Raw genomic sequence first — 15,000 nt, forward strand, 5'->3', positions numbered from 1 at the left:
CTGTGTGTGCGTGTATGTGTGTGTGTGTGTGTGCTGGTGCACACTAACCCTCTATGGCACTACTATGGTGTCACAACACAGCAGACAGTAAACCTTTATATCATGTATGGTTCCTAAAACCAAGGTCTGTTAAATATTTTTGTTTAAATCCTTCATATTCATATTTTTTCAGCCCTTGACATTACTTCAGTTTGACAGCCTGATAAACACATTATCTGGGGAGCAATGTTTTGGCATTAATATCTTGAAAAGTATTATTCATAACCAGCCTAAATTTTGTAGGATGGATTGCGTTTCTGGGTCATTTTCTAAAATGGTATGTGGGATAGCTAGTAGGAACTTGAAAATCTATGTGGAAGTAGCTCAATATCTGGACATGTACTGTACAAAGTATGATGGCGTACCATAGATAATTAGATAGATTTTCTCAAGAGCAAGAATGCAGAAGCAGAGGTATAACAAGCTATTAAATAAGTGTGTTCATCTGTGAAGGAAACATGATGCAACAGCATTGACACTTTGTACACTAAATGATTAAACATTGAACTATTTCCATTTAAAAAATGTCAGGTTACTACCAGCTACCCGATATGCCATTTTGTCTGATCAAAGAATGCCTAGTTTTATCCTTAATATCTCCACATCCATGTGCTGTGAATGCCTCAGATCTTGGCACAACATTAATAACATCTTATATTTGCAGACATAATACTGATTGATGCCATGTGGGTCCATACCCTCAATTCCTAAAGTAGGGCATTATATAAAATCAATGGACATGCAGTACAAAATCGACAAGATAAGGCAGAGTGCGAAAATCCATTGATTTTAGGACCTAAAAATGATGCAGAGCAAAATTCGAGAAGGTGCAACAACCATTTTGTGGATTCTGGAATGGAATGGAATGGAATGGAATGGAATAGAATGGAATGGAATGGAATGGAATAGAATGGAATGGAATGGAATGGAATGGAAAGGAATGGAAAGGAATGGAATGGAATGGAACGGAATGGAATGGCTCATATTTGTGTAGTATCTCAGCAGTGTGTTCAGCTGGTGGTGTCATCATAGACCCATATAGCCCCTCAGTGACTCCGGTGCAGATGTGGCCCTGATCTGGGATCCCTCTGCTGATGCTAATTAAGAGCCTTCCCATGATGCTCCTGTATTTCCGTTGCACAATGGGAAGGCTCCGTCTCACGGCTCACAGCTGTCGCCCAGTGAGAGGAAGACCTCAAACCCATCACGTCACATCACGTCACAGAGGCATGGTGTGTTTGAGTTGCTCTGGACTCCAGGAGATTATCGGATAGAATGTCAAACTCAGATTAAGGCTCTCTCCTGTAGACTGGAGCTCAAAATTAAGAGTCTCTTCTTTAGACTGGAGCTCAGATTAAGAGTCTCTCCTGTAGACTGGAGCTCAGATTAAGAGTCTCTCTTGTAGACTGGAGCTCAGATTAAGAGTATCCCTTGTAGACTGGAGCTCAGATTAAGAGTCTCTCCTGTAGTGGTGCTCAGATTAAGAGTCTCTCCTGTAGACTGGAGCTCAGATTAAGAGTCTCTCCTTTAGTGGCGTTCAGATTAAGAGGCTCTCTCCTGTAGTGTGAGGTTCAGATTAAGGCTGTAACGTTAGAGTGGGGCTCAGATTAAGGCTGTACGTGAGGCCCCCGGCAGGGCCTGAGAGAGAGACTGAGAGGGTGATTTGGAGATGTAGAATTCCTCTCTTTCCTCTCTGTGTCTTTATTTTGCTTCTCTCTCTGTCTCTCCCTCTTCCTCTCTCTCTCTCTCCCTCCTCTTCTCTCCCTCTTCTTCTATCTCTCTCTCCCTCTTCATCTCTCCCTCTTCCTCTCTCTCTCTCTCTCTCTCTGCCTTGTGCTCTCCTTCCCTCTTTCTCTCCCATTTGGCAGACAGGTGTGAAAACAGACGAGAAGTTCCTGTTCATGTTAACCATATCCTTGTCCACCTACACACACCATGCCTGACCACCAGAACCATACACCACACAGCTGTTCCCCAGCTCTCACACACACACTCACTGTATGCTTTTTTCTCTGTGTGTGTGTGTGTGTGTGTGTGTGTGTGTGTGTGTGTGTGTGTGTAGACTCTCTGAAAACCTGAACATGTGTATCAGAAGACCCCTGGGGTTCCACTCAGAACACACTCCTGCTGTGGAAGACATGCTGATCTACAGAGACGGTGAGAACACACACACACACACATATAGTATATAAGTGTATATATATATATATATATATATATATAAGTATATATACTCTTTTGATCCTGTGAGGGAAATTTGGTCTCTGCATTTATCCCAATCTGTGAATTAGTGAAACACACTCAGCACACAGTAAACACACAGTGAGGTGAAGCACACACTAATCCCGGCGCAGTGAGCTGCCTGCAACAACAGCGGCGCTCGGGGAGCAGTGAGGGGTTAGGTGCCTTGCTCAAGGGCACTTCAGCCGTGCCTACTGGTCAGGGTTTGAACCGGCAACCCTCCGGTTACAAGTCCGAAGCGCTAACCAGTAGGCTATTAGGCTAACCAGTAGGCCACGACTGCCCCCTCATAGACTAGATAGATAGATAGATAGATAGATAGATAGATAGATAGATAGATAGATAGATAGATAGATACTTTATTGATCCCCAGGGGAAATTCAAGGTCTCAGCAGCATACATACAACACAAACACATTCTTTAACAGCAGAAAGAGTAATTAAAGTATATAATATAAAAACACAACTAAGCATTAAGGACAGTAGAAGATAAAGAATATGCTAAATATACTAAAATACAAATTATATTAACTTAATACAATATGTAAAAATATACTAAAATACAAATTACAAAAATACAAATTATACTAACACTTAATCTAAATCAATTCTAAAAACAGTATCCACATAGTGGTGATTAATAAATCAGAGGTGCTTGCAATGACTGAGGCAGGGACTGAGCCTGTGATTCTCTGTGCATAGTAAGGTATGGTACGGTGCTCTAAGGTGCTCTGTGTGAATGAGTGTCATGGTGGTAGTGCAATGGTGATAGTGGTCATGGTGATAGTGCAAATGAGTAAGTCAACAGTGCAACAATGCAGAAATAAAGTAAAGTAAAGTCTATATATCTATATATTTAACTATTTAAGAAAATGTATAAGTGTGGCCACAGTTCTGCTGTGGCATGGAGGGGGGGTTATGCATATGTGCTAATGTGCTAATATAGCACGCAAACAGTGAGGCATAAAGACAGTGGTACAAGTGGCTAGTGGACAGACAGTACCAAACATGGAGGGGGTGAAGAGGCAGACAGACTATGCAGAGAAGTCTATCTCTCCTCTTCCCTTAAGTGAAGCATTGAACAGTTAAATGGCCCTGGGGACAAATGACTTTCTCAGTCTGTCAGTTGTGCAAGGCAGTGAGCGAAGTCTCCAGCTGATCAGGCTCTTCTGCTTAACAATAGTGCTGTGGAGTGGGTGACACTCATTGTCCAAGATGTTGATCAGTTTGTTCAGGGTCCTTTTGTCAGATAGTGAAGTGATGCACTCCAGTTCAGCTCCCACTACAGAGCCAGCTTTCCTTACCAGCCTGTCAATTCGCCCCACATCCTTCCTCCTTGAGCTTCCTCCCCAGCATACTACTGCATAGAAGAGGACGCTGGCAACAACAGACTGGTAGAACATCCTGAGGAGCTTACTGCACACATTGAAGGACCGCAGCCTCCTCAGGAAGTACAGCCTGCTCTGCCCTTTCTTGTAGAGTGCATCAGTGTTGGCTGACCAGTCCAGTTTATTGTCCAGGTGGAGACCCAGATACTTGTAGGTGCTAACCACCTCCACATTGACCCCATCAATGTGGACTGGTAGCAGAGTGGGCTTAGACCTGCGGAAATCCACCACCATTTCCTTGGACTTTGAAGTGTTAAGTTGAAGATGATTGAGTTTGCACCATTGCACAAAGTCCTCCACCAGGCTCCTGTACTCCTCCTCCTGCCCGTTCCTGATACACCCCACAATTGCAGTATCATCAGAAAACTTCTGCATGTGGCATGACTCGGTGTTGTAGCAGAAGTCAGATGTGTACAGGGTGAACAGGACTGGAGAGAGCACAGTTCCCTGTGGCGATCCGGTGCTGCAGATCACAGTGTCAGAGAGACAGTTCTTCAGTCTGACGAACTGTGGTCGCTCGGTCAGGTAATCTGTAATCCAGGTTACCAGGTGAGCGTCCACACCCATCTGCAAGAGCTTGTCTCCCAATCTGAGGGGCTGGATGGTGTTAAAAGCACTTGAGAAATCAAAGAACATGATTCTCACAGCACTCTTCCCCTTGTCCAGGTGGGAATGTGTCCTGTGTAGAAGATAAGTGATGGCATCGTCCACGCCCACTTTCTCCTGGTAAGCAAACTGTAACGGGTCTAGTGCATGGCGTACCTGGGGTCTGAGCATACCTAAGACCAGCCGCTCCATTGTCTTCATCACATATGATGTGAGAGCGACAGGTCTGTAGTCATTAAGCTCACTAGGGTGTGGCTTCTTAGGGACAGGGGTGAGACATGATGTCTTCCACAGTGTTGGAACTTGTCCAAGGCGTAGGCTCAAATTGAAGATGTGCTTCAGTGGCTCCCCCAGTTCAGCAGCACAGGCCTTGAGTAGCCTTGGGCACAGTCTGTCAGGCCCAGCTGCTTTATTGCTGCGCAATTTCTTAAGTTGGACTGTCACTTGATCTTTTGTAATGGTGAGGGGTGTAAGGGGAGGGGTGCATCTGGGATCTGTGTGTCTGATGGCTGTTGACTGAGGTCGTTGTCACCTCATTGTTCGTGATCGCCATGTGGGGGAGGGGTGCAAAATCCAGTGATGGTGGGGGTATGATAGCCTGTGATGATGGAGGTGAGTGTTGCGCTGGTATTGAGGGGGTGTGAGGGTGGGGGCTGGGGGATGGTGGACAGACCACTCCCATTGGAGCTGGAGCAGGGCAGTCAAACCTGTTGTAGAAGTGGTTCAACTGGTTCGCCCTGTCCAGGTCCCCCTCCACAGAGCTGCTGTTCTTCTTCAGGCCAGTGATAACCTTCATGCAGTCCCATGTCTCCTTCAAGTTGTTTTCCTGCAGCTTCTGTTCCACCTTCTTTCTGTAATCCTCCTTAGCTTCCTTCAGCTTGACTTTGAGTTCCCCTTGCACGCGCCTCAGCTCTGCCATGTCCCCCTCTCTGAACGCCATCTTTTTCCTGTTGAGAAGGGTCTTGACATTGCTGGTTATCCAAGGCTTGTTGTTGGGAAAGCAGCGTACAGTTCTGGTGGGAACAACAATGTCCATGCAGAAGTTCAGGTAGTCAGTTGTGCACTGTGTGACCTCCTCTAAGTCCTCTCCATTCTGTAACACACTCCAGTCAGTACACTCGAAGCAGTCTCTCAGAGCCTCATCCACTTCGGGTGTCCACTTCCTGAAGGTGCGTGTGGGAACTGGTAGCCTCTGTACTTTGGGCTTGTACATTGGCTGGAGATGAATGAGGTTGTGGTCTGACTTTCCCAGTGAGGGGAGGGGGTTTGCACTGTATGCATCCCTCACGTTTGCATACATGAGGTCTATTGTCCTGTTTTTCCTTGTAGGGCAGTCAACATACTGGTAAAAATTTGTGAGTGTGGAATCCAGTGTTATGTGATTGAAGTCGCCAGAGATCACAAAAAAGGCGTCAGTGTGTTGGGTTTGAAGCCTTGCGATTGTGGAGTGGATGACGTATTATTATTATTATTATTAGAGATGTCCGATAATATCGGCCCACCGATATTATCGGCCCGATATTAGCATAAAAATGTAATATCTGTTAATATCGTTATCGGATTTTTTTTGCCTTAAAACCGATAAAATAATGCTTGCGTTACACCCAAATAGTGCCTATGCGCTCCTGAAGCGTTTACCGGCGCACAGACGATGACCTCATCAAGCTGCGTCTTGAAGCATACAAACAAGCGTGGATGGCTGCAGTAACAAACTTGCTCACTCTATTTCAACATTATGTCTGTGGGTTGGAATTGGCCATGGCCGTCGTAGCCCCTTGAGTTGGCCGTGACGCCCCTTTGAAAATCAGAGGTTTACAGGCCACGGTGGCCTTGGTGCCCCCTTCTTTGAATATTCTGCTTTGCATCCTGCTCGGTCATCAGTACTCATTCTGCTTGACTTATCGGCTGCCTTTGACACGGTTAATCACCGCATCCTTCTCTCTATACTCGCTAACATGGGAATCTCCGGTTCTGCTCTCTCCTGGTTTGAATCCTACCTCACAGGACGCTCGTTTAACGTATCATGGCTTGGTCAGCTATCTGCACCTCACCATCTCACCACAGGGGTCCCCCAGGGCTCAGTGCTGGGCCCCCTTCTCTTTGCTATCTACACCACCTCCTTGGGACAGATTATCCGTTCGCATGGCTTCTCATACCACTGCTATGCAGACGACACACAGCTCTATCTGTCCTTTCCACCTGATGACCCCTTGGTTTCAGCACGGATCTCGGATTGCCTCTCAGACATAGCTACATGGATGAAGGCACACCACCTCCAGCTGAACCTCTCAAAGACTGAACTGCTGGTCCTCCCAGCTAAACCTACCATACACCACGACATCAACATCAAATTTGACTCTCTGTCTGTTTCACCTACCAGGACTGCAAGAAATCTAGGAGTTGTTCTCGACAACCAACTAAACTTCTCAGATCATGTTGCCTCAGTCGCCCGGTCATGCCGTTTCGCACTCTACAATATACGGAAAATCAGGACTTACTTAACTCAAGATGCCACCCAACTTCTGGTTCAGGCAATAGTCATCTCACGACTCGACTACTGCAACGCCCTCCTGACAGGTCTCCCAGCCTGCGCAGTGAAACCACTTCAGATGATCCAGAACGCGGCGGCGCGCCTGGTCTACAACCAACCCAAGAGGGCACATGTTACCCCGCTACTCATCCAGCTACATTGGCTACCTATGGCGGCCCGCATCAAATTCAAGGCTCTAACGCTTGCCTACAAAGTAGTCTCCGGTTCTGCTCCCACCTACTTGAATGCCTTCATACAGACATACGCTACCTCCAGACCGCTGCGCTCCTCAGACGAACGACGTCTAGCTCTACCTCCGGTACGCTCAGGCCAACCAAAACTTTTCTCATCTGTTGTTCCTCGCTGGTGGAACACACTGCCAGTTCCTACAAGGGCAGGGACATCCCTCTCCATTTTCAAAAAACTCCTGAAGACCCAGCTCTTTAGAGAACATCTCCTCTCATAGCAACACTTACAACAAGTCTTGCTGATCCTAGCACTCACCAGCCGTCTTAAACTGACACGTAACTGTTAAAAACAGCACTCACTGATGCACTTATTCTTACTGTACTCTAATGTTTTTTTAAATTGTCCTAATATTGTTGAGAATTGCTCTAAACTTAAACTGTTTACCATGTTGTTAGTCGCTTTGGCTAAAAATGCGTCAGCCAAATGTAATGTAATGTAATGTAATGTAATGTACTAATAGCGATATATATTTAGCCTATGGCCAAATTACGCAGTGGAGAAAGTGACAGCGTCCAAATTAACCCATTCTTCTCAGTTGAACTACTCGCGAAGTAGCCTACTCATCACACAGACATCACAAGTATCACATGAAAGAGCTTTTTCTCAGCTTTTAAACGATGTTAGCCGCTAATTGCTGTGGTGAACGGTTCGCGAGAAAAGTAAATAATATTCAATCATAAATTCTACTGAAGGTTTTGCGTCCATCTCCCTACCCATTCATCTCGGTGGAATACTTCAGAACCCTTCGTTTAACATATGACAAACCATATATCAGAATAAACAGCAGACCTTACCGAACAGAAAGGTGTAAATCAGTCCCCTGTACAGTTAGCCGTTCCAGACTAATCCCGTTTTGAATTTGCAGTAAATTTCAACATACATGGATGTCTCCAAATTTGGGATTAAGTTTTACACTGTGTTTAAATTGTTCCACATTATTTCATAACGGGCCAAATACAAAACAAATATTACAAATGTCGCCTAGATATCGGTAAATCAGAGGACAGCTGACTGTAAGAGTTTGTGAAAGTAGCCTTAATGATCACAAAATGCTAAGCATACATCTAGGCTATTTGAGTTTCTTAAAGCTGAGCTGTGCTTAAATTGTTCAATACATGATTTCATAACAGGCCAAATATAAAATAAATGTTAAATATAGCCTAGATATCTGAAAATATTAGATGATCAGATGATTTACAGTTATATGTAATATGTCATGTTTTATGTTTTTGTATACAGTGATGCAGGTCTACTGCAGTGAATACAACTTTGATCATTTTTATAGCCTACTACTGTATAGTTAACTTTGGCCTTGGTGCCCTGACATGTGGCCTTTGTGCCCCCCACCAAATATGCCCAACTGAAGGCCAAGTGGCCTTGCCCCTAAAATGGTGAAATTCCAAGCCTGATTGTGGGTATGGCCCGTTATGTACTTCACCTCAAGCCTGAAGTATTTTTTGTAGCTCAAACAAATGTTTTCAAAATTGTGCAGTATAGTTGCTTGCCACATTGTAATTGACTCATATTTGTGCATTCATTCAATTAAGGTGATTGAGTTTTAGTTAAAGAAACAGTTCATGAAGCATCCTTACAAATGCAGGCTCATTTTACACAGAAAAAGGGTAGCCTGTCATACACTATGCCTGTTATTTTAGTTGGCTTTACATTCTACTATGTTGCACATAGTTGTTCAGGTACAATGTTTTATCATTTGTGAAGAAGTCAAATTTGCCCTATTTGTTGTGGGCATTGTCAAGATTATCTCAGGGAGAGTGTAATCCAAACTGTTGTTTGAGACAATTAAAAAATAAAAAATAAACATGGCACTTTTTCCCTAAATTAAGTTGAAGTATTTTTCTTATTTTGCACAGACAATGTTAACATTTGGAAAGCCTTGTTGCATTCAAGAATGCATCCAGTGGGGCATCACAATAACATTAAGCATGTTGTGTTAATTCCACAACAGGAGATATGTGATGTTACCTAAATTAGTTTTGAGGAAAAATAACCCACATATCGACATCGGTATCGGCTGATATCGGAATCGAAATTTGAGAATTGGACAATATCGGCATATCGGATATCGGCAAAAAAGCCAATATCGGACATCCCTAATTATTATTACATATTACATTACATTTAGCAGACACTTCTTGACCAAAGTGACTTACATATGTCAGCTATATTACAAGGGATCACATTGTCCCCGGAGCAACTTGGGGTTAAGTGCCTTGCTCAAGGGCACAACGGTGGAAGCCGGGAATTGAACCGACAACTTTCAGGCTACTGCATGCTAGCCCAGCTCCTTAACCACTACACTACCACCGCCCCCCCGACGTCACACGCTGTATCCGGAAGAGCTTGAGGTGGAACGTAAACACAGACAGCAATTGCGTGCGAGAACTCCCTCGGCATGTAGTACGGACGGAGACTAACCGCTAATAACTCCACATCCTTACAGCATACAGGGCTGTATTTTGGGTCACCAGCGCATGGCGTAAAGTTCGTTATTCACCTGCGCGAAGTTGAATTCGTTATTTTGCACCTTTATTTTTTAAACATTGCGCCCAGGGGTGTGGCAATTAACCACCTAGGGAGGGACCTGGCGCTTTGTCTAAAAATCGCTATCATACACCACCTAAACCTGGTCAGAAGTCAATGGCGTTGTTCATATGCTATTTTAAGAGCGCATGTCAACAGTCATATTGGCAGGTGCACGCACCATCCTTCTATCATTCATGAACGCACACCAGCGCACGTCCATGCAAAGCATTACAAATTGCACGATTACAATGGTAAACATAATTAAAATAAAGATATTACGAGATACTGTACATCTCATAATGAGTAGTTATTCACCATAATTTGCAAATTGGTAATGACGGTTAAAAGTGATTAGGGGAGAGGCGAGAGACACTTATGGAGCACAGCTGAAGACGCACTGTCACGAGATATAAGCAACTCCTCTGCAGGATAAATGTTGTTTTATTCAGTCATTTGAGCAACATTTTCCAGCCTATGTTTTCGATGGTAACCCATTGTCAGTCAATAGTGAAAGTAACTGCAACTGTCTTGTCGTTGACTGACTCCTTGGTGAAGTTAGTTTCACTTTGCCAATGAGTTCAAATAATAGACGAGTGCAAATGCGTGAAGGCTATGCTAAGTTTTAGTAAAGCATGGTTTAAGAATGACTATTCCATATACGGTCTCGCAAGCAGCCTCCTTCAAATGCGCCGTTGAATGCCAAAATACCGATGCATTTATTTGACATATCGCGTGTTGCGCCGTTAAAGGGAATGACAGATGTCATTCTCATTGGTTTAAAATGATGTTACGCCCCAAACACACCCATATGACTGATTAAAAGACCTAGGAACACCTTGTTACGCCATGCGCTCCACTTTTGAGAACGAAACCCCTCCCAATGTGAACTGGACATCCTACTAAATTTGAATAGACTTTTGACGAGTGACGATGCACTTTAGAATGTCATGATAGGGCCCACAGTCTCCTTTACTGTTACATGTCCGGGATTGCACCATCTATTGTTAATGTACAGCACCAGTCCGCCTCCCTTCTTTTTGCCAGAAAGTTTACAGTCTCTGTCCAAACGAGCTACACTACATACACACACACACACACACACACACACACACACACACACAGACACACACACATACACAGATAGACACACACACATGCACGCACACACACACACACACACACACACACACACACACACACACACACACACACACACACACTCTCTCACTCACGCACACAAGAGAATCATTAATGAGATGTTCACTAATTAGACAGCCTTTAATGAGACATTCTTTAACGAGACATTAATTAAGGAGACAGTCTTAACGAGTGGGTTAGCAGTTGCAGTTGCAGTGCCAGTGTTTCCCATTATTTGACGAGGCTCTGGCGCTCTGCCACAGTCTAATTTGCTCCGCCGTGGGTTCACAACATTTCAGCCAACTGGATATCAATGACTTTGCTTGCGTTGTTTCCAAGTCTTCCACCGCCACCGATTTAAGTCTATTTTTGGCGAAAATGAATGGAAACAAAGTGGTAATAGAACAAATGTCAGTAGATCAGTGCACCACACTCATATGCACACACACACACACACACACACACACACACACACACACACACACACACACACACACACACACACACACACACATGAATGTCAGTAGCTTAGTGCACCACACTCATATGCATACACACACACACACACACACACACACACACACACACACACACATATGAATGTCAGTAGCTCAGTGCACCACACTCATATTCACACACACGATATAGTCTGTTGGGCTTCCATCGTCAACTTCAAGGCACTGGAAAGCACTAGGGTTAGGCAAGGGTTAGGTATAGGTTAGGTTTTGGGTTAGGGTTAGGTATGGAAGCGCTGCCTTGTCGACGGGGCGCCCAAATGACCACACACACCCACAAACACAAACACATACCAGAGTGTAGCACTGTAGCAGCCCCATGAACATGCCCCCAGAGTTCAGCAATGTAGCTGCCCCATGATCATGCCCCCAGAGTGTAGCACTGTAGCTGCCTGGCTACTTTACAGTAGCTGTTGGCTGCAGCAACTCGAGCGGTAAAACTGAAAACACCGACAGTAATCGGTGACCTCAAGAAACGGAGATCTATGTGAAAAATCACCGGAATTCACCTTTAGCTGTTAAACTCCTCAGCTTTGTGGGTGTGGCTTTTTTGCAGTCGGCCAATCACCATTCAAACCTGTAGTGTGAGAGTATAGTTAACATACTGAAGTGTGTGTGAGAGTATAGTTAATAGTGGTGTCAACAATAATCGATTCGGCAATGCATTGCAATGCGGGGCATGCACGATTCAGCATCGATGCGGCAATGTGCCATAATCGATTATGTCACTGTTTATTTTCTGGCCTTGAGTGGACAATAAAGTTGTAAAGTTTCAATTACTTCTGGGGGCATTTCCGGAGCAACGTTGTAATGACATTTCAGCAGCAGCACTAGCTACCATAACAACAACACTAAAGAATCAAGATGACGGAGGGAGATGACCGCGATAGACGGGTAATTAAAAACGCACCCAAAGCTAGAAACTAGACAAGACTTACGCGGTGTGTAAAACCTGCCACACTAAAATCAAGCACGTTGGCAATACAACTAACTTCACAAACCATGTCGTTCGTTGGCATCCTGAGTTGGCTTCGTTACTGTGTGTGCAGTACGTAGGATCGTTGGCCCTTGAGTTGGCCGTGATGCCCCTTTGAAAATCAGAGGTTTACAGGCCACTGTGGCCTTGGTGCCCCCTTCTTTCAATATTCTGTTTTGGGTCCGACTAATAACGATTTTTATTTAGCCTATGGCCTGTCAAAATAATCTTAAGCATTCACAGCGCAAATTAATTTAGTCTTTTACGCAGTGGAGAAAGTGACAGCGCACGGCAAGAAAGAAAGTGCATCCAAATTCACCCATTCTTCTCAGTTGAACTACTCGCGAACGAGCCTACTCATCACACAGACATCACAAGTAGCCTATCACATCACATGAAAGAGCTTTTTCTCAGCTTTTAAACAATGTTAGCCGTTAATTGCTGTGGTGAACGATTCGCGAGAAAAGTAAATAAAATAATTCAATTTAATCATACATTTTACTGAAGGTTCTGCGCCCATCTCCCTACCCATTCATCTCGGTGGAATACTTCACGAACCCTTCATTCAACACATAACAAACCATATATCAGAATAAACAGCTGACCTTACCGAACAGAAAGGTGTAAAGCAGTCCCCTGTACAGTTAGCCGTTCCAGAGTAATCCAGTTTTGAATTTGCAGCAAATTTCGACATGCATGGATGTCTCCAAATTTAGGCTTTAAGTTTTACAACGTGTTTAAATTATTAAACTTATTAAAATGCCATATCCAATACCCTGTACCATTCAATTTTATTTTATTGAATGATATTTATGTGAAAGATACAGGAGAGTGATAATACACACATAGCAGCCAATAAAATCTGTTGTTCAATATCTGACTGCTTGTATTGCCTCATGACCTCAAAATTAGTTAGCATATCAGTTAACATACTGAAGTGTGTGTGAGAGTATATATAACATACTGAAGCACCAAATAGTTAACAGCACAAAAATCTACATGAATATAACTATAGATCTCAAATATAGCTTTTCAAAGAGCATTAGATGGATGCATTTAACAGGATGGAGCCCCCAGACCCCCCTAGAGGGTTCAACCAAAGTCCCGCCAGAACAGTCTCCCAGAATCCAGGTCCCAACCAGATCAGGGCTAATTCAGAGCCAGATTAGAGCCAGATCAGAGCCAGATTACAGCCAGATTAGTCCAGATTATAGGCCTCATATTTAACCTTACTGTACATTTCCTCTTGTCTTTCTTCCTCCTTCTCCAGACTGCCTGTGGGGTTGCCGTGCAACAGAGGTGCAGTAATTCCACCCAGACCACACCCCCAACCCCCAACCCACACCTAACACCCCCTCGCCCTCCTGACTCCTCCCACTCGGCTGTGATTGACGTGCGGTCGCCATGGCGTCGGAGCTGGAGAGCAGCCTGACCTCCATGGACTGGCTGCCCCAGCTGAGCATGCGTGCCGCCCTGCAGAAGTCCGGCGGGCCAGCAGGGGGCGGCGCTGGGGTGGGAGCGGGCAGGAAGGCCGGGCTGCCGGACCCGCCGACAGCGTCGCTGGAGCAGGACGAGCTGCAGCACCGCGACGGGAAGCCGCCGTACAGCTACGCCTCCCTCATCACCTTCGCCATCAACTCCTCCGCGCGCCGACGCATGACCCTCAGCGAGATCTACCAGTGGATCTGCGACAACTTCCCCTACTACAGAGAGGCCGGCAGCGGATGGAAGGTACGAGTGTGTGTGTGTGTGTGTGTGTGCCTGTGTGTGTGTGCGTGTGTGTGTGTGTGTTTGTGTGTGTGTGTGTGTGTGTGTGTGTGTGTGTGTGAACCGCATGTGTTCAATCTCTGAGAGGGCTGAGAGTTGAATGGACCTGCTTTCTACATCAAAGCTCTCATTTCCAGTTATCAAAAAACTCGCATCTGACACAAACATGCACACATAACTGGATACACTCATTCCCAACATTCCCAACACACACAGGCACACAGCTGCTAAGATATACTCACATATGCTAACACGCACATAGACGGCTAGACATACAATCCCATACACACTCAGCTGCAGACACAGGCATTTGTTAACATTACACACACTCGCAGTGAAAACAGACATAGATTCTCAAATGGAAGCAAACAATCTTGTGCATATTAAATGAGAATGTTCCACCCTTAAGACAAACAACAAACAGAATATAAATTAGCGGCACAGCACAGCGGATACAACACGTAAAATAACTCCAAACGCGATTGCATTTTTGTGTGGGAAAATAAAGGGAATCTTTACTTTTGCATGATGCCCAGATATCAAGCTTAATTTCTCTCACTAATTTTAATCACGGACAGCTTAGCACAACTTGTGACAATGTGACATTGTGATGTTAAGAGGTAGCGGAGCACAACCTGCGATGATGCAATGTTGCAACGTTACGAGATAGTGTAGCACAGTGGTTCTTAAACTTTTTGTCTGGCGACCCCACAAAAAAGTATGGCGAGGTCTGGCGACCCCACTTTCCCCAAATCCATTCTAGGTCCTTAGCCTACTCAAATACCCCCTCAAACGTTAACAACTAAATCAAGCAAAAACTAGAAAGCAAAGTCATTTGTTTTATTTACTCCATATGAACAAGAACCGAAAACAAAACAAAACAATCACGATTAAACAAGTGTAGGCTGCCGCCATGTCAGATCAGAGTGATGTGCGTAGCGCACGCGCACACACAAGCACGCACACACACATACACATGCAGCATTAGGCCTACAACGTTACATTAATT

The 15,000-nt window shown here is 44.6% G+C and overlaps 1 protein-coding gene across 1 annotated transcript in view; it reads left to right on the forward strand.

The window, feature by feature from the left end:
- Positions 1–15,000, forward strand: part of LOC143115243 (forkhead box protein J3-like) — a 61,748-nt gene that overhangs the window by 12,538 nt on the left and 34,210 nt on the right. Inside the window, exons 2-3 of the mRNA XM_076277210.1 lie at positions 2,102–2,196; positions 13,495–13,955. Coding sequence (XP_076133325.1) covers positions 13,629–13,955 — 327 coding nt within the window. The 5' untranslated portion in view covers positions 2,102–2,196; positions 13,495–13,628. The remainder of the gene's footprint in view (positions 1–2,101; positions 2,197–13,494; positions 13,956–15,000) is intronic.

The sequence above is a fragment of the Alosa pseudoharengus genome, unplaced genomic scaffold (genome assembly GCF_046254945.1).
Source record: "Alosa pseudoharengus isolate Yale_2024_CS ecotype anadromous, Long Island Sound unplaced genomic scaffold, YU_APseudo_1.1 YU_APseudo_1.1_scf_9, whole genome shotgun sequence".
NCBI classification, from domain to species: Eukaryota; Metazoa; Chordata; class Actinopteri; order Clupeiformes; family Clupeidae; genus Alosa; species Alosa pseudoharengus.